The 27,284-nt window shown below is 42.3% G+C and overlaps 1 protein-coding gene across 2 annotated transcripts in view; it reads left to right on the forward strand.

Moving 5' to 3' along the window:
- Positions 1–27,284, forward strand: part of FLI1 (Fli-1 proto-oncogene, ETS transcription factor) — a 92,988-nt gene that overhangs the window by 24,904 nt on the left and 40,800 nt on the right. For both annotated transcript variants that reach the window (XM_040326204.1, XM_040326205.1), the window contains exons 2-4: positions 9,638–9,849; positions 20,289–20,437; positions 24,062–24,265. In XM_040326204.1, coding sequence (XP_040182138.1) covers positions 9,638–9,849; positions 20,289–20,437; positions 24,062–24,265 — 565 coding nt within the window. The remainder of the gene's footprint in view (positions 1–9,637; positions 9,850–20,288; positions 20,438–24,061; positions 24,266–27,284) is intronic.

A 27,284-nucleotide genomic window follows, 5' to 3' on the forward strand; every position in this document is an offset into this window, starting at 1 on the left:
CCAGGAGGACTGTCTGGTGGCTATAAGACACCCCAGGCAGCCGCTGCCTCAGATAGCCTTGCCGTTTCTAGATGCAAGTTTGTGGTTTCAGCATCAAAATAACTATCTACACCATCTATGCTTCAGAAACAAGTTTTTTTTTTTCCTTCTATAAATACCAGCCCAACTTCCTGTTTTTTTCACCCAACACAACATCTGCACAAGGGCAAATTGCCTCAGTAACAGTTACATCCAGAAGACAAGTGTTTAGGAGATGATGATTTTTTTTTTAACTTGTTATGTTAGATTTGTGGAATGTGGTGCTATTGTTGGCCCTTCTGGAAATGCTACTTGCTGGTTTCTGGCCTCTGACCCGAAACAAGTATTCCTATTCAGAAGTTGTTACCATTGTGATTATTCTAGGTCACGGGTCCAGAACTAAAGCCCCTATCACACGGGCATTCTGATCAGGTCCGCCTGTCAGTTATTCAAATGCTCCCGATTGGACCCTCCAGTCTCTTCTATGGAGCTATGGATGTCAGCGGACACATGTCTGTTGACACCTGCTGTCATCCGATCCGATCCTGTCTGCCAAAAACAGACAGATGGTGGTCCTATTAGCCATCCGCCTGGCGGATCGGATCAGATGGCATTGGATAGAGACAGACAGGCAGTCCATTTCCATCTGCTTGTCTTATAGAGGAGAGTGGGACTGCGTCCTTGTCTGCTCTGCATAGCGGAGCGGACACGGACCTGTCATCCGCCTGCTCAGCGGGGATCTGCGGAGAGATATTCCGCTGAGCAAGCGTATTTCACTTAGTAGAGGCACCCGTGTGAAAGGGGCCTAAGGAGAAACACAATTTAGAGATTGCATTCCCAGAAATTTCAGCAAAAATTGGGACAATTGTTACATTTCATCATTTTAGTCAAAATCATCAGAGGCAATAAGAAATTAATATGTTTTTTTGGCGGTTATAAGGGTGTAATGAACTTTTTAAACATTCTTTAAGGGTGTAATGGGCTTTAAAGATGAACTTCAGCCTTCCCACAGTCAAGAACATGTGTACTGTACAGGCTTCTACACACTAAAACTAAAATCACTAATTACCTAGGTTCTAGGCAGGAGTTTGCTTTCACTGCGAAAACCAGCATTAAGGCAGAACTCCAACTTCAAGTGCATGTAAACCCTAGCAATAAAGCTTTCTTATTTGCTTCCTTTTGGCCTTTTAATTATACCACTGAAGGTTTTTTATTATATCTGTTGGATAAGTGCAAAAAATTACGGTGGATCTTGACAAAAATCTGGTAAGCCGATAACTTCCTGTGCCCTCTGCTGCACTCTTACCAGTTAAATTGTTCCCAGCTGTTAACTACATAACACCTCCCCCCAATGTTAAGGAGATGTGGTGGGGGTCTGTGGTTTTGTCCTAGGGTGACAACACTGCTACTCCAAACATACGGCACAGTGAGTGTTGTCAACTTAGAAGAGGAAATGTGTTATTGGTAGGATCGCATGGCAAAGGCACAAAAAAAAAAAAAAAAAAAAAAAAAAAAAAAATGTCAGTTCTCCTTTAATGGTTTCCTAACATGAATATAGGTCTGGATAACTACGAAAAGGTTTTTGTGTCATATTATCTACATGACATGTAGTACTGAAATAGAAAGTTGTACGAGTACTGCCAATGTTTTATGTAGAACGCAGCAATGTGTTTTATCTATAGTCTTTCAATGCTGCTTGTATCTTTCCTTATCATATATACGTAAGAATGTAACACATCTGGTTGTGACATTTAAATAGGTATCACAGTTCCAGAGACAGCTGTACATGTGTGATAACAGAGGGATCACAGAGTGACATGCAGGACTATGATGTCATGCTTTTAATAGGATGGCTGGGGATATAAAGTCCATTTCCCTTCACACACTATAAATCCCTGGTAAGAACAATGCAGAGTTTTTCCCTTTAAGCATATTAGCAATCAAACCTTTGTCCTGTGTGTTATGCAAATTCTCTATAAAGAATATAACATCTCTCTGTCCTATCAGCAGAAAGGGCCAACCTGACATAGGTAAGAGGCAATTATGAAATAGCTTTAAAGTGATACTAAAGGTAAATATTTTTCTTTAAAAAAGTTATATTGCAGAGCAGTCTCTTACCTCCTTTTTGGCAGTCCCCCACCAGTGTTGACTCCATCTTCCTCCAGGTGCTCCCTCAGCAAGTCTGGTGCTAAGGGGGCACCCTGCACGTGTGCTTCCGAGCCGGGTTGTGTTTCCATAGACCAGTGGTTCTCAACCTGGGAGTCGGGACCCCCTCAGGGGTCAAATGATCATTTGCCAGGGGTCACCGAATCCTGGGCTGTTCCCAACTGTTTTGTGGCTGCCCAGCTGGGCTCTTCCTGGAGCCCATGGCCACCCACTCAGCCTCTTCACAGCCGCACATTCAGTTCACGGCATGGCTGGGGGGCAGAGACTATAGGTAAGTTGGCTGGTGAAGAATGTGAGGTGGAAGGGGCTGGAGGAGACCTGATTTCAACATAGGTGTCACTGCTACGAGACACCACAAAGTCAAAGACACAGTGAGTAATGCTACCTGTGATTATAGTTGCCATTAAAAATCCCCACTACAGTTCTCAGATCAGCAGGTGACTTTGATCAAGAGCATCTAAGTTGGCTGAACAGAACTCCCCGCCAGCATTGCCACTGATCCCATTCCCCCTCCACCAAGGAGTAAAAGAAGGAATACAAATAGAGAATACATGGAAGGGAGGGGAAAAAAAGGGTGAGGAAAAAAGAAAAAAGGGAAAAAAAAAGGGATGGGTGAAAAAAATAAGAAATTAGGATAGAGAGAGATACAAGGGAAAGAAAAGAGAAAGAGTGGTACATCCTAAAACGTACCATATGAGGTTTTAATACTGTACAAATGGAGGGGACTCAGGGAGCGCCACGCTACGAAAATAATTTTACCGTTAGGGGTCCCCACAACTTGGGAAATTTTATCAAGGGGTCACGGCACTAGTAAGGTTGAGAACCACTGCCATAGACACACTTAGCACTGGTAAGCCACACCCCTGCTCCCCGGTGACAGACTTTTGACTGACAGCAGCAGGAGCCATAGACACTAGCTTAAAGCAGATCTCCACCCAAAAGGGGAAGCTCCACGTGTCTGCCTCCCCCCTTCCACTGCCATGTTTTGTACCTTTCGGGGGGAGAAGGTACCTGCTATTGACAGGTACCTGCTCCCACTTCAGGCTGAGACTGAATTTTCTCTCCCCCCCCCTTTCCCCCGCAGCCTTCTGGGACTCTTCAAAGGTCCCAGAAACCAGAAGACCGTTGCCCATTCACAAAGCGCTGTGTGCCTCGCGCATGAGCAGTAGAAAAAAAAATGGTTTCACTTAGTCAAGATGGTGGCGCCAGCACCCAATAGTTGATTGAATTATCACTGCTGGATGCCTTGACAGGTAAGTGCCCTAATATTAAAAGTCAGCAGTGACAGAATTTGTAGCTGCTGACTTAATTTTTTGGGGGGATGAGAGCCTGGAGCTCCTCTTTAACTATCTGCCCATACATGAGGTATAGGTAGACAGTTGTACCGAGTGTCTGCAGCAGCCTGGCATTGCATCCATGATCCACTGATCATGTGTGCAATGCTTTGAAGGCTATTGTGTAAAAAATAATAAATGCTATTTTTTTTTTACCTGCAAAATCATGTGTAACTTTTTTTTTTATATATTAGCTGCATTTTGGGACAGACAATTCTGGTTGGCTTTTTTGCAAATTGATGTAATTTACATAGCAGTAATACAGATCTCTGATCTCTAATATAAATACTGTTTGCTCCAATTTGCAATAAAAGTTGTACTTTACAAAGGAATTTCCCCACAGCTTACTGAATGAGGTGAAAGTGGTTCTAAAGGCAGGGGTTTACTAACAGAGGAGGGGCTTGATGATGTCATGATGCTAGGAGAACAAGGCACTGCAGTAAATATTATCCTGGAGTACCATTTTGATACTTCCTGTTGGATTTATGACATATGCTGTTACAGTTTGGTGCACTGCAAGCACCGAAATAATGTGCATGCTTTATTTGGGTTTTTATGGCAATAAACCGTGTTTTTAAATGATAAAGCACTATGTATGGTGATTTCCTTTTCATGTATATAGAGCTGAATGGAGGCATAGCAAGGAGAAACATCATTGTCTGAAGGTTTCCAGGATTATCTGAGTTATCCAAGAAATTGGAAATACCATTTTGATCCCTCAGTGGTGGGACATATACGTGTTTTAACCATACTTTACTGTATGGTCATATAACTCAGGTGAGAGCACATCTGGTGAAGGGTGCACATTTGGCATGTAGTGGTTTTTGCACTGAATGGTGGATCAATAGTAGAAGAACAATAATCATGTTCAACACTGGAGACGGTTTCCTTTTGAGAAGCGATTCACCTAATAGCACAAGCAATACTGATTTAAGGGACTTATTTATGGACCTTTTATGTTGTTTAATTAATTATTTATTTTGTATTTTTAAGATTGTGGGCATATTTTTGTGTAGCGCGACTTTAATAGGCTTAAAGGGGTTGCAAAAGTTTGTTTTTTATTTTCTAAATAGGTTCCTTTAAGCTAGTGCATTGTTGGTTCACTTACCCTTTCCTTCATTTCCCTTCTAAAATGTTTTTTTTCTATGTTTTCTCCGTCTGAATTTCTCACTTCTGTTCCTCCTCAGTAAGCTGTTCTGGCTGACTAACCCCCAGTCAGAAGGGCTTGAATGATAGGGGCAGGTTTACTGAGGAGAAACAGGAAGTGAGAAATTCAGACAAAGGAAAAAAAAACATTTGGAAGGGAAATCGAAGAAAAAAGGTAAGTGAACCAACAATGCACTAGCTTAAAGGAACCTATTTAGAAAATAAAAAACAAACCTTTACAACCTCTTTAAAATTACGGGGACGAGGGAGCTGCATTAAGAATGTTTTTTTTACCTTAAAGTGGATGTAAACCTGATTTGGATGTAAACCTGATTTGTGAAGTTTGAGCTGGGCACTTATATCTGCAGTACTTTGTTATCTCTTTTCAATGAGCTATGTTTTATAGCTCTCTTCTGAACGGTTCCTCGGTTATCAGCCTGATAACTCCTGACATATTTATTTACTTTTTAGACAAAAGCAGCCTGAATCTTTTGTCAAAGGAGGTTGCTAAAATAGAGTAGCAGAGAGCAGCTCCTATTACAAAAGAGCTCTGAGAGTCTCTGCCTATGAGGAGAGGGTGTGCCTTTCCTCCAATCAGCAATGTTACCTATCTTGGCTGTATGCCCAGACATCACACTCCTGTGTTAACCAGGAAGAGAAAATCTAACTATGTAGGGAGCTTTAGTTAATCTCTGTGTATCATCTAAGGCTGTTCACTTCACTGGGTGTATGGAGGGTTTACATCCACTTTAACGAATTGAACACATTGAGGTAAAAAAAAAAAAAAAAAAACAACTTATGCCTTTAGAAACACTTTAATGCATTTCCTGCATTAAAATGTTCATAAAGGCTTGTTTTTTGTCCTATAAAATTAACAAACATGTTATACTTACCTCCTCTGTGCAGTGTATTTGCACAGAGCAGCCCCCCTCCGCCTCTTCTTGGGTCCATCTTCTGTGCTCCTGGCCCCTCACCATTTCCTTCCACGTGATGGTGTATTCTTGAAGTAAAACTTTAAAACCTTCAGTAAGCGCAAGTGCAACTTCCCTGGCAAATCTCCGTTGTCTATTTTCCTTTAGTAAATCAACCCCATTCCACAACAGCAGGTCTGGGAAACAAAAGTCCACATGGCAGATACAGTCACAGGTACAGCCTCCTCTTCAGGCTAAGCCTATAAAGGACAGAGACCTCTGCTCCTGGCAGTAGCCCTGGAGACAAAAACTCTCTTCCAAGATCACCCCAAATATTTTTGTCCTCTCCCAGCAAATGCCACTGGCAATAAACCTCCTTGTGATTTGCCAGAAAATAATAAAATATTGAAAACTCACGTTTTAGTATTGTTTGTTTCTTCTTGTTCGGCTTGTCGAGTAGAAGCAAACAAAATCTTGAACTTCTGGGTAACCCAATGAATGCAGAAACAATAAAAAAAAATCAAAGATCAGGTTGAGTATAGCATGGCTGCACGAGTACATTTGAAATATTGGGTTATCTTGCTTAAAGTGGTTGTAAACCCTCACATATACACAGTGAAGTGAACAGCCTTAGATACACAGATCAAACAAATCCTCCTACATATGTTTAACTTGTTTTACTGCAGTCTTCTCTTCCCTACACCCCTTCAAAAGGGCAGAAAAGTGTTAAAAGCTTTATCTGTCAGGAGCACAGACAACGAAGCACCAGAGAGAAACAACACTTAGAGCTTTGGATAGTGATAAGTAAACACTACAGATATATGTTCTTTGCTCAGATTCCATGACTTAGGTTTACAGGAACTTTAAGACAGGGGCCCTAGTATACAAGAAAGAAAAAAAAGCTGAACTTGGCAGTAATCCTGTGTGAAACTTTACTTCTGTGCAGGAACTTCCAGTGATAAAGACCGATCACAGCTGCTCTCCCTCCTTGTAAAGGGTGACTGGTCTTCTCTCCACCCCCTTCTGTAGTTTTCTGCAGGCAGCCTTTTGTGGGTGGGACCCCTTGGCTCCCTCCCACAGCTCTGCTCAGGCTATGTACAGTTCAGTATACACTGTATATCACTGCTACTTGTACAAGATAATATCTGGATTTGCAAAGGCATTTGGTGCACACATCGAAAGTTTTTGTGCTTAGAGTTTAGCATTAAAGAATGGAAGGTATAAGGGTGGCCACACACACACACACTTTTTTTTTTTATCTCATTGAGGTATAAATTAGTCAATACTATTGCATCCTTAATAATTAGAACAGCCATAATTTCCCTCCTAATTGATTTAGACTCAGATTCAATCAAACTGACTAGAATATTATCAATAATTTTACATCATCAGTTGTTGGCACCTAGATACGTTGTTCATGAAATTTACCATATTTTGATTGATCCGATCATGAGATTACATGGGGAAAACAGATTTGATTGATAACTTACGATTGTCAGTTATGATCGTAACTTTAAACAGAGTTGCACCCAAAAGTGGAACTTCTGCTCATCTGCCTCCTCCCCACCTCCAGTGCTACATTTAGCACCTTTCGGGGGGGAGGGGGTGGGGGTAACTGGTACCTTTTTTTGACAGGTACCTTGTCCCCACTTCCATCAGTCCTTGCCATTAGGTACTTCACGCATGCGCAGTAGGGTTCCGTCTGTAAAGGTTGTTGACTATAGATTGATGGCTATTCCTATTGAAGGCATTCGATTGGATCTGGAGCAAAAGGAGATTTAACCTTCACATACAGAGACACTTTACAGTTAGAGCTGTGGAAATGTGAAAATAACTCACCAGCCAGGGTTGTCGGGAAGAGGTCCTTGTCGCCCTCAACACTGGTACTAGATGCTTTGGGGTGGGGGGCAGCACCCACCCCACCATGTTGAGGGCATGTGGCCTAGTACGGTTCAGGAGGGGGGGCAGCATACTCGTCCCCACCCCCTTTTCTGACCTGCTGGGATGTTTGCTCTAAGTGTCTGGTATGAATTTTGGGGGGACCCCATGCGTTTTTTTTTTTTGGAGTGGGGTTCCCCTTAAAGTCCATACCAGACCGAAGGGTCTGGTATGGTTTTGGAGGGGGGACCCTATGCCGTTCTTTATATTTTTCTATTTGGCGTGGGGTTCCCCTTAGAGAGCACAAATCGCATGCCAAAGTCGGAGCAGTTAAGACGATGATCCGACTTTGATGATATTCAATGGGCTGAAGTAGGATCAAAGTCGGACCAAAGTAGTGCATAAACCTTATTCAAAGTTGGATCGACTTGTGTCGGACCAGTTGAGACGGCATTCATAGGGAACCATTTATTTATACACATCATGTGACATGAGCTCCCAACGTCGGAGTGTTTGTCGTACCAGTGTGAACCCAGCCTAAATGCACAAAAGATACCTGGACATTGAATAGATAACAACAACAGGGATTGTTAAACCAGGGAATATCCAATCGCCTCCTTAGGGATCAGGAAGGATTTTTTTTTCCTTACTGGAGCAAATTGTACCATGCTTCATACACAGTGTTTTTTTTCCTTCCTCTGGATCAACAGTGGGAATAGGATTGTGTAAATGGAAGTTTTCTATTATTTTTTTTCTTTTGGTTGAACTAAATGCACTGTCTTTTTTAAATCTAACCAGGTAACTGTATGAAAATAAATTGAAAAGTTGAAAATTTAAATGTGTTTGGCCACCAAATCAGTGAAGAGTGAAATAAGTTTTTATAATCCTGCTGCAAAAATTGAAAATTTGGGTGAAAACATTGATTGGTTAACCATTGTGAACCTTAATAAATAGACCACTGTACATTTGCCTGGAAGAATAAGACTAGAAAGTGTGATCATGTCTGAGCGAGGGTGGTGGAGTGCGTAAACACTGACTGGGCTTAGAGCAGCATTTGCTAAGCAGCTGAGGTTTTGGTGCTGGCGGTGATCACACGCCAGCGCAGCTCTCCAACACAACTTGTTCTGGTTGTGCTTGTGGATGGAATGTATAACATCATTGAAGCCCGGTGCTCCCAGGGGCCACATAAACAGCCTTTGGGCAGAATCCGTACAAAAGACCTTGTGTCAGCTTCACGCAAATGAAGGCGGGAAGAGAAAGCCAGATGCCGAAATGTTATTGGCTATCCCCATAACAACTCTGCACGCCAACATTAATCTTGTGCAATGTTAGAACTGCATCACGAAGGATCATACAGCATAATTTGCCATGCGGCAGGACGCACCTTTCATGCTATGCCTCCTTGCCTGAGCTCAGTAATGAATGTTGATGTAAATATTAAGGGCCTGTAAATGTGACTAACTGTGAGTAATACGAGGGCAAGGGAAACACTGACATATTACAATGTAATCCATCCCACACATTTCTCCTGAATATTATGCAACACACACATAACTGCGCTAATGCTAAAAACTATTTACAGCTGGAATCCGTTGTGATGGCGAATGCTTCTTTGTTTTGCTCAAGCAATTAATAAAGCAGATAAAATATGTATATATCAAGTGCTACTGTTCTGGAGAATTACATCCATTTAATGCAATTTAATAATGTTTATATCTAGGTCATTCTTAAAGTAGATGTGTGTTCTTACTAAATGACATTTATTTTGATCTTTGTACTGTGTATAAAAAAAAACAATGCTTTTTTTGATTTTTATCCTTTGTTATATCTCAGTGCCATAATTTCCTGTATATATATGCACCCCAGCAATGGCTGCATGGCATTTCTCAGGGCGACTTTCCTGATGGAACAGTTGACCATGCCTGCATAATGTGTGTTGAAATGTCCACTTGTAGTCTACATTTGATGTCCATGTGCCAGGGTGACAACGTAGTTGAGCAATTGGGAGATAGAGAGAGAGTGCTGTTACTTTATAACAGGAACTGCCTTAAAAAAAAGGACCTTCCTGGCAGGATCACCAAGGATTAGTTTAATGAAAACTGCAGATTTATTAATCAGAAAATGCCTATTTAAAGCTTCTATGGGATTTACAGATTTAATTTTTATATACTTTTGTTTCCACAGGAAGCTCTGTCTGTGGTGAGTGACGACCAGTCCCTATTTGAGTCAGCCTATGGAGCAACCTCACAGCTAGCCAAGGCAGAAATGACAGCGTCGGGGAACTCGGACTATGGCCAGCCGCATAAGATTAACCCCCTGGTGCCACACCAAGAATGGATCAGCCCACCAATGCGGCTTAACATCAAAAGGGAATATGAACATATGAATGGCTCCAGGTAAGCCAGAGATAAATTCTGCAGAACCAGCAAAGGAAATGGTTGCCAGTGTCAACTATTGCTGCATCTCTTTATGCAGCATCAGAATTTGCATAACATTTATAGAATACAAAAATCATTTTGTAAATATTGATGTAATATCTTCAAAGTCCTGAGATATTTTTTTTTTTTGCAAAGTTGGCAATGGCCATAAGTGTGGGCAGCCTATTGCATTAGGGTGTGCACCCCAAAGCTCAAGCACGTGCGTGTATATATGTGTAATATAAATATATACACACACACACACACACACACACACACACACACACATACACATATATATATATATATATATATATATATATATATATATATATATATATATATATATATATATATATATATATATATATATATATATATATATATATATATATATATATATATAGATATATATATATATATAGATATATATATATATATATATATATATATATAGATATATATATATATATATAGATATATATATAGAGATATATATATATATAGAGATATATATATATATAGAGATATATATATATATACACACACACACACACACACATATATATATATATATATACACACACACACACACTTATAAATAAAACGTAACAAACATTTTAAAATGTATTACAACATGGACGGTGCTAGTAGGGCAGTGGACATGTCAGTAGGGCAGAGGTTGGCGTCAGTAGTTTTTTATTTTCATATTATTATTATTATTTTTTTTAGGAGCCCCGTTGGGGGGGGGGGGGGGCTTTGATGAAATATCTGCAGGGGGAATCTGTGCCACATGGGATGATTAGGGTGTGCCCAAGCAAACCGGCACACCTACTGTGCACGCCTATGGTAATGGCCACCCTTAGTGGGACTAATGTAGCAAGGTTCATAATTTTAATTTAGGGCTCTTTCACGTGGGGCGGATCAGTGTTGATCCGCCCCGTGAACCTCTGCTTGCTCAGGGGGGATCGCTCCGCTGATCCCCACTGAGCCGGTGGATGACAGGGCGGTCCCCGCACACTGTGCAGGGACCGCCCTCTCTTTTCTCCGCTCTCCTCTATGGGGGGGATCGGATGAACACGGACCGTCTGTCCGTGTTCACCCGATCCAATGACGGATGGAAAAATAGGGTTTTCCTCCGTCTGCAGAATCGGAGGATTGCAGAACCGGGCGAGATCGGGTGTCAGTGGATGTTCATCTGCTGACACCCGCGATCTCATAGGGACCACTCAAAACAAGAATCAGAACAAGAATAGATTTCCTCTCCCCTCTTGTTATGGCTATGGGTCAGAACGTGAAGGGAAATCTCCAAAATGGTATACAGATGGCAAAAATCCCTAACAGAGGTTCTAAACCACCACTACTCTATCCAAAATGAAAAAAAAAAGCTGTCACTTCTACTTTAACTTGTTGCTTTGCCTGCATGAACAAAGGCACATACTTGTTTAAAATAAAGAAAGGGAAATACAGAAAGCTGTCTTTATATTAGCTTCCTGTAGCCCCTGCACAGCAGCACTCAAATTGTAAAAAAGGAGGGTCAGCACTCTCTCAGTCTATTAGCTTATAAAGTAGAACTATATGAAAAAAAAATTCTATATATTTTGGATAGAGTAAAGAAGGGTTATAACCACTGTCAGATTTTTTTTTCACCATCTGTGTCCCATTGCAGAGATTTCCCTTTACTTCCTGTCCCATAGCCAAACAGGAAGTCAGAGGAAATCCTTGCAAAAGGGAATTCCTTGGGAACTAGTGTCTCCATTGGAAGATTTCACCTCTATTACTTTTCTAGGGGCAACCTAAAATTTGGGATTTTCTGGGACAAAAATAGAGGGTGAATTTCCTTAACGGGGGCACAGAAAGCAATAAAAACTGACAAGCATTCTAATCCCTCTCCACTCTATCCAAAAAAAAAAAAGAAAAAGTTTGCCTTTACACTTTAATCACAGTTTTGGGAAGGAGAGGTGACTAAAGTCAGCTACAGATGATTTGACCATAGGTTGCAGGAAAGAAGAATCGCTCAATTCCCCCATCAACATGTTTAGTGTTGATGGGGCAATCCTTCTTGTGGAGCTATTGTATTCTCCCGGCAGGGGGGCGGGGGAACCAACTCGGCCAGGAGAACACAGTGATATAAAAAAAATGGCATGAAAAATCTGACAGGGAGCTGTGGTGGCTCAACGCGACTGGCACTGCGCTGACAAGCCATTCACCTCTGCAGCTAGGGGTTCGGATCCCGGTCTCGGCTACATGTGAATTGAGTTTGGTGGTCTCAGCCCGGCTCCCGGTGAGTGTGCTATGCGAGCTAAGCCTGCGCTTAGTACGCCCACCCCCCTCCCACAAAAACCACCACACTTACACGCACTCGAAATTGGGTTAACATGCACACACTTTGACCATGCAGTCCCTAAAAAAGAGAGACGAAGGACTAACGGGGCTGGTTGAGCGGGCAAATCCTCTCACTCCCTTATAGGGAGTCCCTCTGCCCCCTTGGGCCTCAAAGCGAAGCAAGTAGGGCGGGCTGTGTGGGAGGACCCCCTCACACACCCGCCATTGCCACCCGGGGCATGGAGAAAAATGGCAGTTTGCCTCTGGGGGAGGCCTGCCTACTCCCAACTCCTGCAGTCCGGCTCCTCTCTCGAATACACGCACAAAAAATACACAAAAAAAAAAAGAAAAATCTGACAGGCTGGATATACCCACACTGATCGAACAACCAACTTGGTTCCAATCTCAGCCAGTCCCTGATGCCCATACATGGTTCCAATCTCAGCCAGTCCCTGATAAACGGGCCAGAGTTTGAACTGTGTATGGTTTGGCTTAGGAAAGCACAGTTTATGCAGCTATTTTTTTGCTATAGTCACTTGGGTAAGTGGCATTTACTATGATTTAATGGGGAAAACGTAATCTTAACATATAAGTATTTGTATCTATAAAAGATTAAAGTAGGACATATAGTATATGCGAATAGACATTTTTTGATACTTTCAATTTAAGGTCCATAAGTTGAATTTTGATTCAAAGTGACACTAAACTCTGGCTTTAAAAAACATCTATTCCAGTATATATTCTTAACTCAGAAATCTACCTTCTATTATTCTCAGCTTCCTCCAACTTTTTTTGGTGCTGTAATCCGACTTCCTGTTAAGGATGGCTACATTTATTTTTCATGGTCCCACTCTATATAGGAATATAGCCACTCTTTCTCGCTCGCTCCTGGGATGGACTTTGCACTATGGGATCTGTACTGTTCATAGGGCAGCACACATGGCTACAACTAACGTGCACTGCTCCTTCCAAACAAAGCGAGGGGAACAGGGGTGCCATCTCCCAAAAAATATATAAAAAAATAAAAACTCACTAGCTGTCGCTGAAGGGGAAAATTGGAGGTTTGGGAGGTCACAGCGGATTAGTTACAAGGAGGCAGGAAAACACAGTAAGAAACGATTTTACAAAGAATTGATTAAAGGGTCGTTAAGTAGTGGATGTGTGTGGATTATTTTTGGAGAATAAGGATAGGTTGGTGTTGCTTTAAGACACTTTCATATTTCTAAAATAAATCCGGTTTCTCTTTAAGACATGCATGTCTTTCATAAAATATATATATAGGCCACAACCTATAAATATGGAAGCGTGCCCGAGAACAAGTCTCATGTAATCTAACAGAGAACTTTCTATGTAATATGTGTGCCAAGTGATATTAACCTTAACCACTTCCATGTACAATGTGATTGTATAATTGTGCCTCCCGTACACCCTGAGAATGGCTCTTCCATAACCCCTCCGGGGATTGACACGAGATCTTTGGTCGGCTGCCTGGAAAAACAGTAGCCAAAAGATGAAAACTTAAATTCAAACACATGTTAGTCAACATCTCCAGCCCGTTGTGCAAATTCGGCAGTCTAGCACAGACATTCGGAAAAAATTACGGATGAACTGTTAACCCTCTGGAGAGATGAGAAACATATTACAGAGCAAAATCCCCCATCTCTCTATCTGCAGAGAGACTCAGGTCTATTACCAGCTACAAAACACCCCTGTGGAGTGCTGAGAACTCCGACCCTACTGGAAAAAAAAAAAAGAATAAGAGCCTGCAAAAGTGAAGGAATAAGACGTGTTCATAATCCCCTTTGTAGAACAGGCATGAATTGAGGGCACTCTATCATACACATTGTGTACTAAGTTTAATTGTTAGGGTTATTGGTGCCTGACCAGATTGTGCCTTTTTGTGTGTGTGCATGCCAATTTAAAGCAACATTGTCCCTAGCTCTAAAGAATTATTATTATTCTACAGGATTTATGTAGCACCCGCAGATTGTGATCCCGAAGTCTGAATACTGTACACAGCTACTAAGCGATAAAAATAAAAAAAAAGACGAAACCATGCATTACCAGCTTTAGGGAGGCCCTGTTCATTAGAGGTTACAATCCAATTCGAAGGTGCAAGTGATATAAAAAAAAGGGTAACTTTGTGGGGATGGGTTTATTTTATTCATTATTTATATAGTGCTGACAATTTAAACAGCACTTTGCGTAATGTACATTCACATCAGTCCCTACTCTCTGGGAACTTACAATACAAGATCTCTAGCTCACATGCATACATACACGCACACACATTAACCTTACAGCATTCGGGGCACCCGGAGGAAACCCGCTCAAGCACAGGGAGAACTCCAGGCAGAAGTGCTAACCATTAAGCCACTGTGCAGCAAAGTTTTTGGAGAAAATCAACATTTTGTAGGGCTTCCCTAAAGACATACTTTTTCAGGGATCGATTAAAGGCCAATATAATAGAAGAAAAACACAAAATCTTCAACAGTTCACATGGTGGATTAATAAAGGTCTATACAAGATAGCACATTTTATAGACCATAAAAAAGGCATTGGAAAGCCTTCTTACTTTCGAGATACTCTTGAAATGCCCCAAATGGAGCCAAATTACCCATTATTTACAGACACGATGCCAAGATCAGGGGGACATCACCACTAGAATCTTTTACGAAAACAAATGGCGGTCCTTGGACGTGGGGTAGTATCTCAGAGTTGTAAATTCTGCTCATGGATCAGGGCTCTAAACTCCCCTATCAATTAGTCTGAGAGGCAGAGCTGGGGAGACCATCAATGAGGATGTTTGGTCCAAGTGGTGCACAGGGAAATTCTGAACACTTCACTGGTGGAGGCAAATTATAATGTATTGTCACAATGGTACCTCGTTCTGCCTCTCTGTTTCAAGGGGTACGGCCAGGATGGAACAATGCTCCACATCTGGTGGAAATACCCAAAAGAACGGATTTAGATAACAATTTACAATTTGGTTTACTCAGTGACTGGATTGAATATACCCAACATTTTTATTTTCAGATCTTTCGAGTGAACTGCCCAGACATCTCAGGACCCTTACCTTTTTTATGGCAGCCAAGACCACCATAGCGTGAGCATGGAAAAACCCTGTGCCAAATTTAGCATTAGTGAACAAAAAAAATTAGAATCATGATAAAGGAAATATGGGCTAGTATGCTTCATGATCAACAAAATCGATTTGAAAACATTTGGAAACCCTGGATTAGTTATCTACAGTCAATCACCGTGAGGGGGGCAATAGTCTGGAGTGTGGTGATCACCTGCAAACCTCTTCTTTTTGCCTTTCTTTCCCTTATTTCTTTTTTTCCCGCTATTCCTTCATACAGCTTTGCTGTGTTTTGGGTTCACACACATTTGATAGTGGGCTTTAAGGTTGCCCTAAGCCTAGATTATACTGGGAAATGTGTTTTTTTATTATGGCTTTATGTTAAAAAATCTGGTTCCATTGCACGAGAGTCCCTTTGTGGGATTCTTGTTCTCTCCCTCCTCCTATGCAATACTTTTCTTAATCATACAAGCACAATAGCCTTGACTTGCTATAAGTGTTAATAACATGGTAATGCACACAGTGAATGGCTTTCCTTGATCAGCGAGTTCTAGGCATCTCATGAATCTTCACCTTATTCTCAGGATAGGGATGGTCATGGTTAGTAACTTTGATATACAGTTTTGAAATGTCCAAAATGTACTGACCCACTATTCTAACACTGTTGTTAAAATGGTACTTGTGTTATTAAGAACCTTATTGTCTGTCAAAAATGTATTTTCAAAAAAATCATTGGAAAAAGAATAGGAGATTACCAGACTGATTAAGGCAGTTCTATAGAGTGTAAGAGAGTTCCATAGAGTGTTGTGGTGGTTTGTGTTGAAGTCATGGGGGAGTGAGCGTGGGAGGAAGTGTTGGAGAACTAAAGGAAGGAGGTCTTGGGAGGAGGAGTTGGATAGGAAGAGTCTTATAAAAAGGAAAATAATACTTGCCTTTCTAGCAGGTTAAAGTGGAACTAAACCCCCTCATCCTTTACAGCCAAGGAAGCTGCCATCTTAGCCTTGGTTTGATCTGCAGTTGCCATAATGCTCCACATGTGATCAGTTATGACACTAACCATTAGATGGCTTGTTAGTTTGGTTGAGAGCTAAACCGACTATGACAGTTATCATTCACAGCATGACTTAAATGTAATTGGGGCCGCTATTGTTACACATCGGAGTGTGGCAGATAACGTGTCGCCCACTGCATGCCATGGATCCTTCTGCCAACCCGTATGTCACAGCTGTTTTACCACGACCCAGGGGTTGACGAGAGGAACCAAAGCACACAGCGGGGGGGGGGGGGGGGGGCACGCCATCCCATACCCATCCCCCTTCCACAGTGCAAGGGTTAAATGCTTCTTAAGACTGGTGGTAGAAAAAAAGTCTGTAATACAATAGCTTATTCGTCATTCCTACAGCCTCTGGAACTTTCCCACCATCAGGGTTTGCAGGTAAGCCCTCACTCGTCATCCTTCTATACACAGTGAAGGACTAATGGTCCTGAGCCATGCTTGATGACGTCAGTGTGCCTCCACTAGAGTACAGGCTTCAAGGGACTGGTTACACAGTTAGAGGGAGTTTACCAGAGCAGGAGGTAAAGCAAGTGTTACAGCTTATTCCTCTGCCCCTAGATTTAATGACCATTTAACCCTTTCAGTGCGGGGGTTGGGGGGTTTACTGCAAGGGTAATTTTTTTCATCATGTCTGGAGCATGACTTTAAGGCAGTGTTATACTTTGCAGTGTTTAAAGTGATACTAAACAGAGAAGTGTTAATTGTCATATCTTTTGCATAAATCATATATATCGCAGTTCTTTTTTTTTTTTTATTCTTTTTTTTAAGTCCTCCAAGTACCTTATTCCTGCAGCACTGTTGTGTTACATAATCTCTCACTGTTCTTTGGCATGTGCAGGGAAAGATCCTTGATAGGGGATTCTATTACTCTGCTGATGTATGCTCTCTACAGTATGTCACTCGCACGATTAACAAAAAAAAAAAAGAAGAAGAGCATCAAACACACATTAAATGTGTATTTTGTGCATTAATATGGTGTAGGCGGAGTCAAACATGATTGACACTAGCTTTCATTTTGCATCCAAGGCTCCTTTTTTTACTTTACAAGTATTATCGATTATATCTGATATATTTAATACAGATTTATATTAAAACTAAGCTTTTTGCGCATGTGTTAGTAAACATAATCAATGAGCATACTATATCCGCCCCCATAGTGTTTTTCAATAGAAAGACATGAGAGGATGTGGGGGAGAGGGGAGTGTCATTTACCACTGTTACTCTTTAGTCATGTTGGCTGCACAGATAAGAAAAAAGCAGAAATGAAGAGCTTAGAAGGGAATGTAAATTGGAGCATGCTCCATAGAGGACACCAGGTATATTTCACTCTTCGAAAAACGAATGCTTTAGAGGCTTTGTGAGTATGCAGACTCTGGTATATAGTATGTAATGAGAGTTTTTCATAGTCTGGGTCTAATGACATTTTAAGTTGAGGGTTTGCTGACTGCCTTCAGCTGTCGCCATGTAATTTGTATAAAAATGTCAGTGCTGAAGAGGCCTTTACAGTTTGTTGCGCAGCTTGATTTCAAAATACATTGCAGCCTCCCTGTTCTCTGCATCAGATGTTATTTACATTTGCCTTTCACAATCTTGTTTTGTGTTGCAAACTCTTTAGCCCCATTTTTGTGGGTTTTTTATTTTTAACTGTGCAATTTGCTCTAGGTTTCCAATTTGCCAAATTTGTTTTTGAGAATTCCTGCACAGCTTGTAAAGAATTCCTTTGCAGCATAAAAACTTCCCAAAGGACATTTTCTGATCACAATCCTGCAGTGCAGACTATTTACTTTAGGTGTGCGCAGTTTGCAAGTGAGATTTTTTTTTTTTTAACGGCTTCAATTTACGAGCAATGCATACTTTAAAAAGAAAACTGTGCTCCTCTCTGTAAATCTCCCTTTCTAGTATTGTTCCATGCGCTGCCTTTGTTCATAGCCAGCTGCCAAATAGATGTCTGTAAAGTTATCAATGTGAGTTTTAAACAAAACGTCATATAAAAAAAAAAAAGAACATTGTTTATGGCTAGGTGTGTATTGCCAGACATGACACAAGCATATGGCAAATATTATGTAAAGTGCATCGTACAGTAGGAGAGCAAGAATGTTCTTGCGGACATCTGGGGAGCAGAGCTGTCAGACCCATAGACCAGCTTATATCTAAAGATTACATCATTCCGATTTGGAAAATAGTGGCGTGACTTTGTCATGTGACTCATTTTGAAAGGCATTCTGTGTTGAAATTCATAACTGTCAGATAAGTACATCTTGTAATGTCAACAAAATATCACTTGTTTGAAGTGAGAAGTTGGGGGGCTTGTGATATACTAGCAAACAATATTGGCAAGTATGGAAATAAATACCTATACGAGATTATAATTATTATTATATGGATTTATTTTTTAGTTTCACAGGCCTTTATATTTTTCTGTACATTTATATGCAGACCAATATATTCTGCAAAAGTGACAGTTGCAGGGATTGGTACAAACCATATAACACTCAGGGTTTTTTTTTTTTAGTTGTTTAGCTTTTATTCATTTGGTTTAAGCTTTGCTGTGACAGCTTATCACGCATCAGCTAAAGTGGAACTATAGTATAACTTTAAAGGGGTTGTAAACCCTCAAAGTTTTTTTACCTTAATGCATTCTATGCATTAAGGTGAAAAACCTCCTGTGATGCAGCAGCCCCCCCTTCAAGCTCTCCTTTTACTTACCTGAGCCCCGTAATTCACGTGACAGGAACAAACACACCTGCTCCTGCAGTTTTCTTGTGTTCTGATAGCAGCGCAGCCATTGTTAATCAAATCCAATGACATGGGCGTCGGGGCAGAGTCCTGCTGTCTGTGTCACATTGGTGTCCCAAAGTAGAGCGCTTCTCCCACGGGGAACTCGAGAACAGGAGGAGCCACCAGTGCTGCTGATGGACCCCAGAAGAGGAGGATCAGGGTTAAACTGTGCAAAACCAATTGCAGAGAAGGCAAGTATGACATTTTTTTTTTTTTTTTTTTTTTTAAATAAGAGAGGGTTTAGTAACCCTTTAAAAAATTGCAAGCAGGTAGGCCGTTTAAAATAAACCTACCTGCCTGCTCGCAGTTATCTTTAAAATGCACACCGAGTTGCATATGCGCAGTGCCTGTGTGCTGAGATGACTGAACTCCTGTGCGCGTGGCGGCGCTGATCAATCAGAATCCATCTGGTCTCCCTGTTCTCCATCAGCACTTCCAGGGCAGAACAGCTGGGATTTCAAATCCCAGGCTGCTGGAGCGGCTGTGAGAGCTTTGACAGCTCAAGATTGCAGGAAGTACAACAATGTAAAGAAACAGTGTTAGTTTTTTTTGTAAAGGTGAACTAACTATAAAACAGGAAATGAGGGGGAAACCTCTTCAACAGATCCCCAGACAGCAGTAAAATCATACAGGAAATCTAATCCCCCCCAACTCTATCCACATACAGGAAAAAAAAAAAGTTTGGGCAAAATATACAGTACATATAAAAGTTTTTTTGTTGTTTGTATTTTGCAATTTGTCTTTTACACTTTCCTATTCTATTGTGGTCAGGCCAAATTTGCTTGATAAAAAAATTGCATATTAATATTACATTTTTTAATATATTAATATTTTGTAGAGCTTTTGCTCCTATTCATATGCATTCCAGTGTCCTTCCTCCTGCGATAAACATCCTGCTTATAGACCATACTAGCTCAGTGAATTTATCAGAATAGTAACCTACTGAAGTAACTTGTCCATTGTTCAGTGAGATACAGCAAAAACAAACTACCGTTATGTTGTGTCTCTAGATAACCTTTAATAATCCGATTACATCTAAAACCAACAGCATGGAAAAGTCAATAACCCTTTTGAGTGTGTAGTTATCACCAAACGTTGTGCTCGACACATAATCTAAGCTTGGTCAAACTTGTTACGGTATGTTTTTTCATCATAAAAGCCTGTTCTGTTTTATAGGGAATCTCCTGTGGATTGCAGCGTCAACAAATGTAGCAAACTCATTGGTTCGGAGAATAACGGGATGGCTTACAACACCTTCATGGATGAGAAGAGCGCCCCTCCCCCAAACATGACAACGAACGAAAGAAGAGTCATTGTGCCTGCAGGTAATTCTTTACTCCAATTGTTATGCGAGGTCTGAGTGTGCATAAGTAGGATGGCATACAGGAGATGATCTCAACGCTTTTTTTTTTTTCATGTATCAAGACGATGGAAATATTTGCATAAATACTGTATACAATCCCATTGACACATAAGCACTAAAGTGTGTTCCGTGTGTTCCGCCAAAAAAAAAAAAAAATTAAAAGCCAGCAGCTACACATACTGCAGCGGCTGGCTTTTAATAATAGGACACTTACCTGTCCTGGAGTCCAGCGATGTCGGCACCTGCAGCTGAAGTTTCCATCAGCTGTCGGATGCTGCTGCCGCCGCCATTGCTGGTACGGGAACCCAGCCATGTAGCCTTTCAGCTTCAACTGAAACCTACTGCGCGGGCACAAGGCTCCTCTGTCCTAATGGCCCGGCACCAGGGGGAGGAAGGAGGGAGCCCTGTGGTGATGTCACAGCTCCGCGGCACAGACTCCCGGAAGTGGGAAAGGATACCTATCAAAGACAAGTATCCACTCCCCCCCCCCGAAAGGTGGGGGGGGGGGAATAAGATGAGCGGATGTTCCACTTTTGGGTGGAACTCCGCTTTAAAGTGGTCCTGTCAGCAACTATACAAGTCTGCATGAATAGATTCCTGAATGTCACAATATAGATTAACCGTATCATTTTTATAAAAACAAATCTCTACCTTTTCTCTTTCAAAAATGGCATTAGTCTGCTCCAGACAGGAAGAGGCATTTCCTTAGCCCCCTTCCCATTGATTACACTGTACATTGTAACTTTGCAAAAAGTCACAAAATGAGAAACTGCAGGCACGGCTGATCTGTGTCAGACATTTGTGAGCACAGCCATGAACTGCATAGACACCAGGATTTCCCTGATTGTGTCATCTCTGAGCTGGAATCAGTGCATATTGACCCTGGATACCTGAAGAAAGATGGCTCCATCTTTCTGGAGGGAAAAGCAGATGAAGGCATTGGTCAGGTGGAGTAATAAATACCAGGAAGAGTCACACTTGCACATTACTAAGCATGCTGCACTTAAACATAAAAATATATATATGATACTGAGGGTGGGAGATCATCAGTGGCTCTCCTGCCCTGAAACCTAGCCATGGCAACATGTTGAGTAAATCTCAGGCCAGTTTTTTTTATTTTTTTATACGTGTAGCATTACCCCCGGAGGAGCTGCTGGTTTGTTTTGGGAGGCATGTTACCTCGTGGCTCTTCCACCATCCTAGGGTGTATGGTGCATATAGCAGTAACGGAATGTCCACGACATGTGTCTTTTGCTATGCTCTTTATTACCCAGCCGGGTAAAAACATTAAAACTTGTGAAGAAGAGTAGAGGTGAAGTAAAAGAAGAAGTAGCAGACTCAGGCGCAACGATAGGGAAACAGTCCTGCTCCCAACAATACTTTATATTCTTCGCCACTCTAGCCAAAGTGGGTATAGCGCACCTGGACAGGCCTACTCTCACTGACATGGGTATCGCTCGGACTTGAAGGAAAAGTCTCTGCCACAGACCCTCTCTGTGATTCTGGTTACGGAGATGATCCTCCTTCATAGAATTGCGTCTGGATCTCCTTCAGATAGTTTTCAGGTACCGACTGAGAGGTGACCAATCTCTCAGTGTCCGGCTACCTCGATCCCCGGTGGTTTGTCGAGACCCTATTGGATTGCAAGCCTCTTATTGGCTCTCCTCAGATAGACCCCCTCCAGAACAGCTACCTCACTTGGGATCTTCAGGATTGGGAACCCAGTCGACTACTGGGCTTCCTGCCACAACTCAAATGTTCCGGACCAACATGGTCCCGGAACAAGGAACACCGCGTGGCATGCGCACCACGGCCTGGAAGGCCATTACGCCAGGGCGCTGTGATGCGCAGACACCCTAAAGGTGGGTGCCGCACTCCGAAGAACCCAGAACAATAGCGTCTGCCCCATAAATACCCTCCCCCAGCATGCACAGCGAGGCTCAACCCTCCTGATTGGCCACTGCTGCCACCCATCGTCCTGGGATAGGAACTACACCCCAGTAACAACAGACAGCTCACAGCACAGTCAAGCTGAGACAGACACCAGATTTAAACATAATGATTGGATCAGAGTTACTTAACACTCTGATTCCCCTCTAAATTTGTACCCGGAGGAAACCCAAGCAGGCACAGGGAGAACATGCAAACTCCAGGCAGGTTAGTGCATTGGTTGGGATTCAAACCAATGACCCTAGTGCAGCTAGGCAGAAGTGCTAACCACTTAGCCACTGTGCTAAATTATATTGAAATATGTATTCTTATCTTCTATTGCCGCCTCCAAAATTCCTTTTGCTGTGATCCAACTTCCTGTTAGAGGGGGGGGGGGCTATATTTGTTCTCTATGGTTCCACTGTACGTAAAAATAGTAATATAACCAGCCTCTCTTGCTTTTTCCAAAGATGGACTAGGGACTATGGGATTTGTAGTGTGCATAGAGCAATACATATGCCTGCAACTAACCTGCACTGCTCAAATAAACTGAAGCAAGGGGGAAAGGAGAGAAAAATAGATCACAGTGCCAATAAACAGTGGATGTGTATGGATTATTTTTGGAGAATAAGGATATTGTTTAGCGTCACTTTAAAGTGCCATCTAATTTTTTTCTTGCCCTTCAGTGCAATGATTATTCCTGTCTGTAGCATTGTCAGGCCAATTTTGTGTATCAGCAGGACAGGAAATGGTCGAGGATTTCCCCGATATGGAGGCAGACAGTCATTTATTATCTCATTTATACTTGCAGGCTGCCAAAAAGAGGATATTTCCTAAGGTGTAATGCATTGTGCAGTGGCACTGAAACACCAACGGATGTTTTCTTTTTTGTGGAATAGCAATTAGTCCTGATGAAGAGAAAGCATTACTCTTGAAATGTGATGGCTTCTAGTGCTCTGTTCTTCTAAAATAGCAGTGTTTAGCATTGTTTACACTCTGTGCTCATCTGTAAGGTGTCATATGTGTTCTTTTTTGGACACTTTTTGAATTTGCTTGTGGCTTCATGGTATATATACGAGACTCTGGCAGTCCTTGCAGGTTATATAAGCTGCCAGTGCTTTAGATTCTGCATTATTGTGGCCTGTATGCATCTCCAAGAATCTTGAGTCTGACACCAGTGTAATTTTTCCTCAAAGTAAATAAAACCACTTACACACCCCTTTCACACTGAGGTACTTTGCAGGCGCTATAAAGCTAAAAATGTCACCTGCAAAGCGCCCTGAAAGAGCCGCTCCTCACACACCAGTGTGAAAGCCTGAGAGGTGCGCTGGCAGGATGCTAAAAAAAGTCCTTTTCCAACAGGCTGGCTGTACAGAAGTTAATCGGTTAATCGGCTTCTGTACAACCAGCCTGCCCATACATGGACCAAGATTCAGCCAGTCCCCGCTGAACCGGCCAAAGTTCGATCCATGTTTGCCTGGCTTTACCCTCCCCAACTCTATCCAAAAAACGTAAAAAATTTGGCGAGGGTTGGGCTTTATTGTGATCGTACATTCACATCTCATGTATCAGTTATTGCTCAAATAGTTCCATTTGTGAGCTACATCCTGTTATTTTATTACCAAATCATTAAGTGGCTCTGCTTCGCCTTATACAGATCCCATGTTGTGGAGTCAGGATCACGTACGGCAGTGGCTGGAATGGGCCATTAAGGAATATGGATTGATAGACATGGACTCGTCCCTCTTCCAGAACTTAGATGGAAAGGATCTCTGCAAAATGACAAAGGAAGATTTCATGCGCACCACATCTCTCTACAATACGGAGGTTCTACTTTCTCATCTCAGCTACCTCAGGGAAAGTGAGTGTCACCATGTTCATCGTCATAGATTCACCAAGCAGCTTCTTGCAGCTCTTCAACATTGGAGTTGTCCAGGTCAGGATATTCAGGTCACAGTAACCACTCTACCATAATGGGTCCAAATGTAATCCATCCGTAGTAGGCAGCGAGGCCCACCTTGGGGCGCTGTAAGCGTCGGTAGCTAGCGGGCGCTTAACCCCCGCTAGCGGTCAAAAAAAAGGGGTTAAAAACGCAGCTGCAGGGGCGCCTTAAAGATGCTGCTTGCAGGACTTTTTTTTTTTTACATCCTGCCAGCGCACCGCTCTAGTGTGAAAGGGGTCTTAAGGGAACCATTTTTATACTCCATAGCACTCCAGTCTGTTACAGCCCCTTTGTCCTTCATGTTAAATATGGAACCAAAGCATTAGATGTAAAGAGCAATTTGATCAATTCGTTATATATAAGGGGGCACAAGGGCGGCCCCAACATCACCAAAGAACCGCGCATAGTGAATTTGATTCTACAGAAAACTGTCAAGAGAGTAAACATGCTAAAGGAGTTGTTGGGAAACTGGAAATATGCTTCTGGAGACAGGAGACTGATAGATATTACTGCACTTAACAGCCCCTTTACCAATCAATGCTTCCACATTTGTGCTCCAACTTTAAAATACACAGTAGGGTTGATTTACTAAAACTGGGGAGTGCAAAATCTGGTGCAGCTCTGCAAAGAAACCAATCTTTTTTTGTCAAACCCTAATTGAACAAGCTAAAGTTAAAAGCTGATCGGCTACCATGCACAGCTGTACCGGATTTTGCACTTGCCAGCTTTAGCAAATGAACCCCTCTCTCTGCAGGCGTTCTGAGCGCCGGACAATAGCTGCTAAAGGACTGTGACTCCCTTTGGGCACCAGGGATTTAAAATGTATCTAAATCTATAAAATATAATATATTGCAGCTTACCGGTCCTTATATGTAAAAGCTGCATTCGTTTTCTATTTTCAGGCTTCTATCCTTTCTTTTCTCATAGTGATTCTGCCACAATACAACTCCTGTCCTGGGGTGACAATGCTCGCTCACTGAATTGCATCTATGGAGGAGCAGCACTGTCACCCTAGGTGGCTCTTTATTTGAATTACATTCCCTTCATCCCTCCATTACATAGGGAGGTGATAAATTGTTGTTCACAGAAAAAATACACCAATCAGCCATAACTTAATGACCGCTGACAGGTTAAGCGATTATCTTGTTGCAATTGCATCTGAAAGTCGATGGGATATAGTAGACAGCAAAAAAACATGTTGTGCATGAAGTTGATGTGTTGAAAGCAGAAAATAATTGGCAATGCAGTTTGCCGTGTATGGGGATGCAAAGCCGCAGACTACTAGGGGTGCCCATGCTGACCCGTGTACACAGCCAAAAGTGCCTACAATGGGCACATGAGCATAACTGGACCACAGAGAAATGGAAGAAGGTGGCCTGGTCTAATGAATCACGTTTTCTTTTACATCATATGGATGGCTGTGTGTGTGGCTTATCTGGGCAAGAGATGGCACCAGGATGCAGTATGGGAAGAAGGCGAGCTGGTAGAGGCAGTGTGATGCTTTGGGCACTGTTCTGCTGGAAAACCTTGGTCACGCCATTCATATGAAGGTTATATGCTGGAAAAAAGTCTTATCCATTGAGGTCTCACCTCACAACTTAAGGACTTAAAAGGGTTGGTTACTTATGTCACTGAAAGCTTGATGCCAGATACCACAGCATACTTTCAGGTCTAGTGGCGTCCATGCATCGACAGGTCAGGGCTGTTTTAGCGGCTAAAAAGGGCTGTTTTGGCCTACAAAAGGGGAACCCACTCAATATTAGGTGTGCGGTCAAAGTTTAAGGCTGATCAGTGTATGTTAACATTGTTAAAATACAGTTCAGTACACAGGAACTTACAAGGACGCTGGATTTCTTTGAGGGTCAACGTGAGCTTTCTGTCCAACGTACCCAAGCCTAGAAAAATAAAATAAATGCAGCCAGGACTGCTAGGCTGCATTATATTATATTATTTGTCTTGCGTTTCAGTAACCTTCGATAAGGCAGTTCAAACAGCACAGAATCTCCTCAAGCAGCACAAAAGGCAGCACTAGCCAATTGGTTGGTCCCTATGATCACTATGCCATATGCTTATAAAAGTGGGTTGGGAAGCATACATCTCTGCATACTTATGGGGAGTGATTCTAGATCAGGGGTGCCCAACCTTTTGAAGATCGAGGGCCACTTAAGCTACTTGGTAGCCACAATGAGCGTAGCGGGTGGATGACAGGTCACGGCTACTCTATATGCCCTCTGATCCGCCCAGATGAAAAGGGACGAACTCGGATTGGAGGTAGGTGGGCGTAAACGGACATCTGGCGCTCTATAGAGGTGAATTGAGGGCCCCATTTGGTCGTGCTGATTGTGTGAAAAGGGCTTAAGACTGCTTTCACACTGATGTTCTGTGGTTTACCCACATCCCGGGTGCAGCGTAGTGCACCTGTGTCTATCCTGGGGGTTAGCTGAACTTTGCCATAGACTCCGCCTGTGTAAAAGCTGGCGCTGTAGAGGAAGCATCAGCTTATGGGGCTCTGCTCCGCAGCCGCTTTCTTCCTCTACCACCAGATTCATTCACCACACTGATGCTGTGGTATGGTGGGTCAGCAACCTGTGATCTGGGCTTGCCAACCCACTATTCCAGAGCAGGAGATCGCGGGCCACATCAGAGGGCTCCGCGGGCCACATGTGGCCCCCGGGCCACTGGTTGGCCACCCCTGTTCTAGAGCATGGAACTAGTCACTAAGTCCCTGTGGTGGGAATCTTAGGCTGTGTCAAAATAGTACAATACCCAAGTCCCTACCCAGGACCACTGGGAGCAAATGTAAACAGCTTGGGTGGTATAAAAGCGACACAAAGGGGTTTATTTACTATCGTTAGAGAATGCAAAATCAGGCTCACTTCTGCATAGAAACCAATGAGCTTCTAACCCCAACTTGTTCAATTAAGCTTTGGTAGTAAAA

The sequence above is a fragment of the Rana temporaria genome, chromosome 10, assembly GCF_905171775.1.
Source record: "Rana temporaria chromosome 10, aRanTem1.1, whole genome shotgun sequence".
Taxonomy (NCBI): domain Eukaryota; kingdom Metazoa; phylum Chordata; class Amphibia; order Anura; family Ranidae; genus Rana; species Rana temporaria.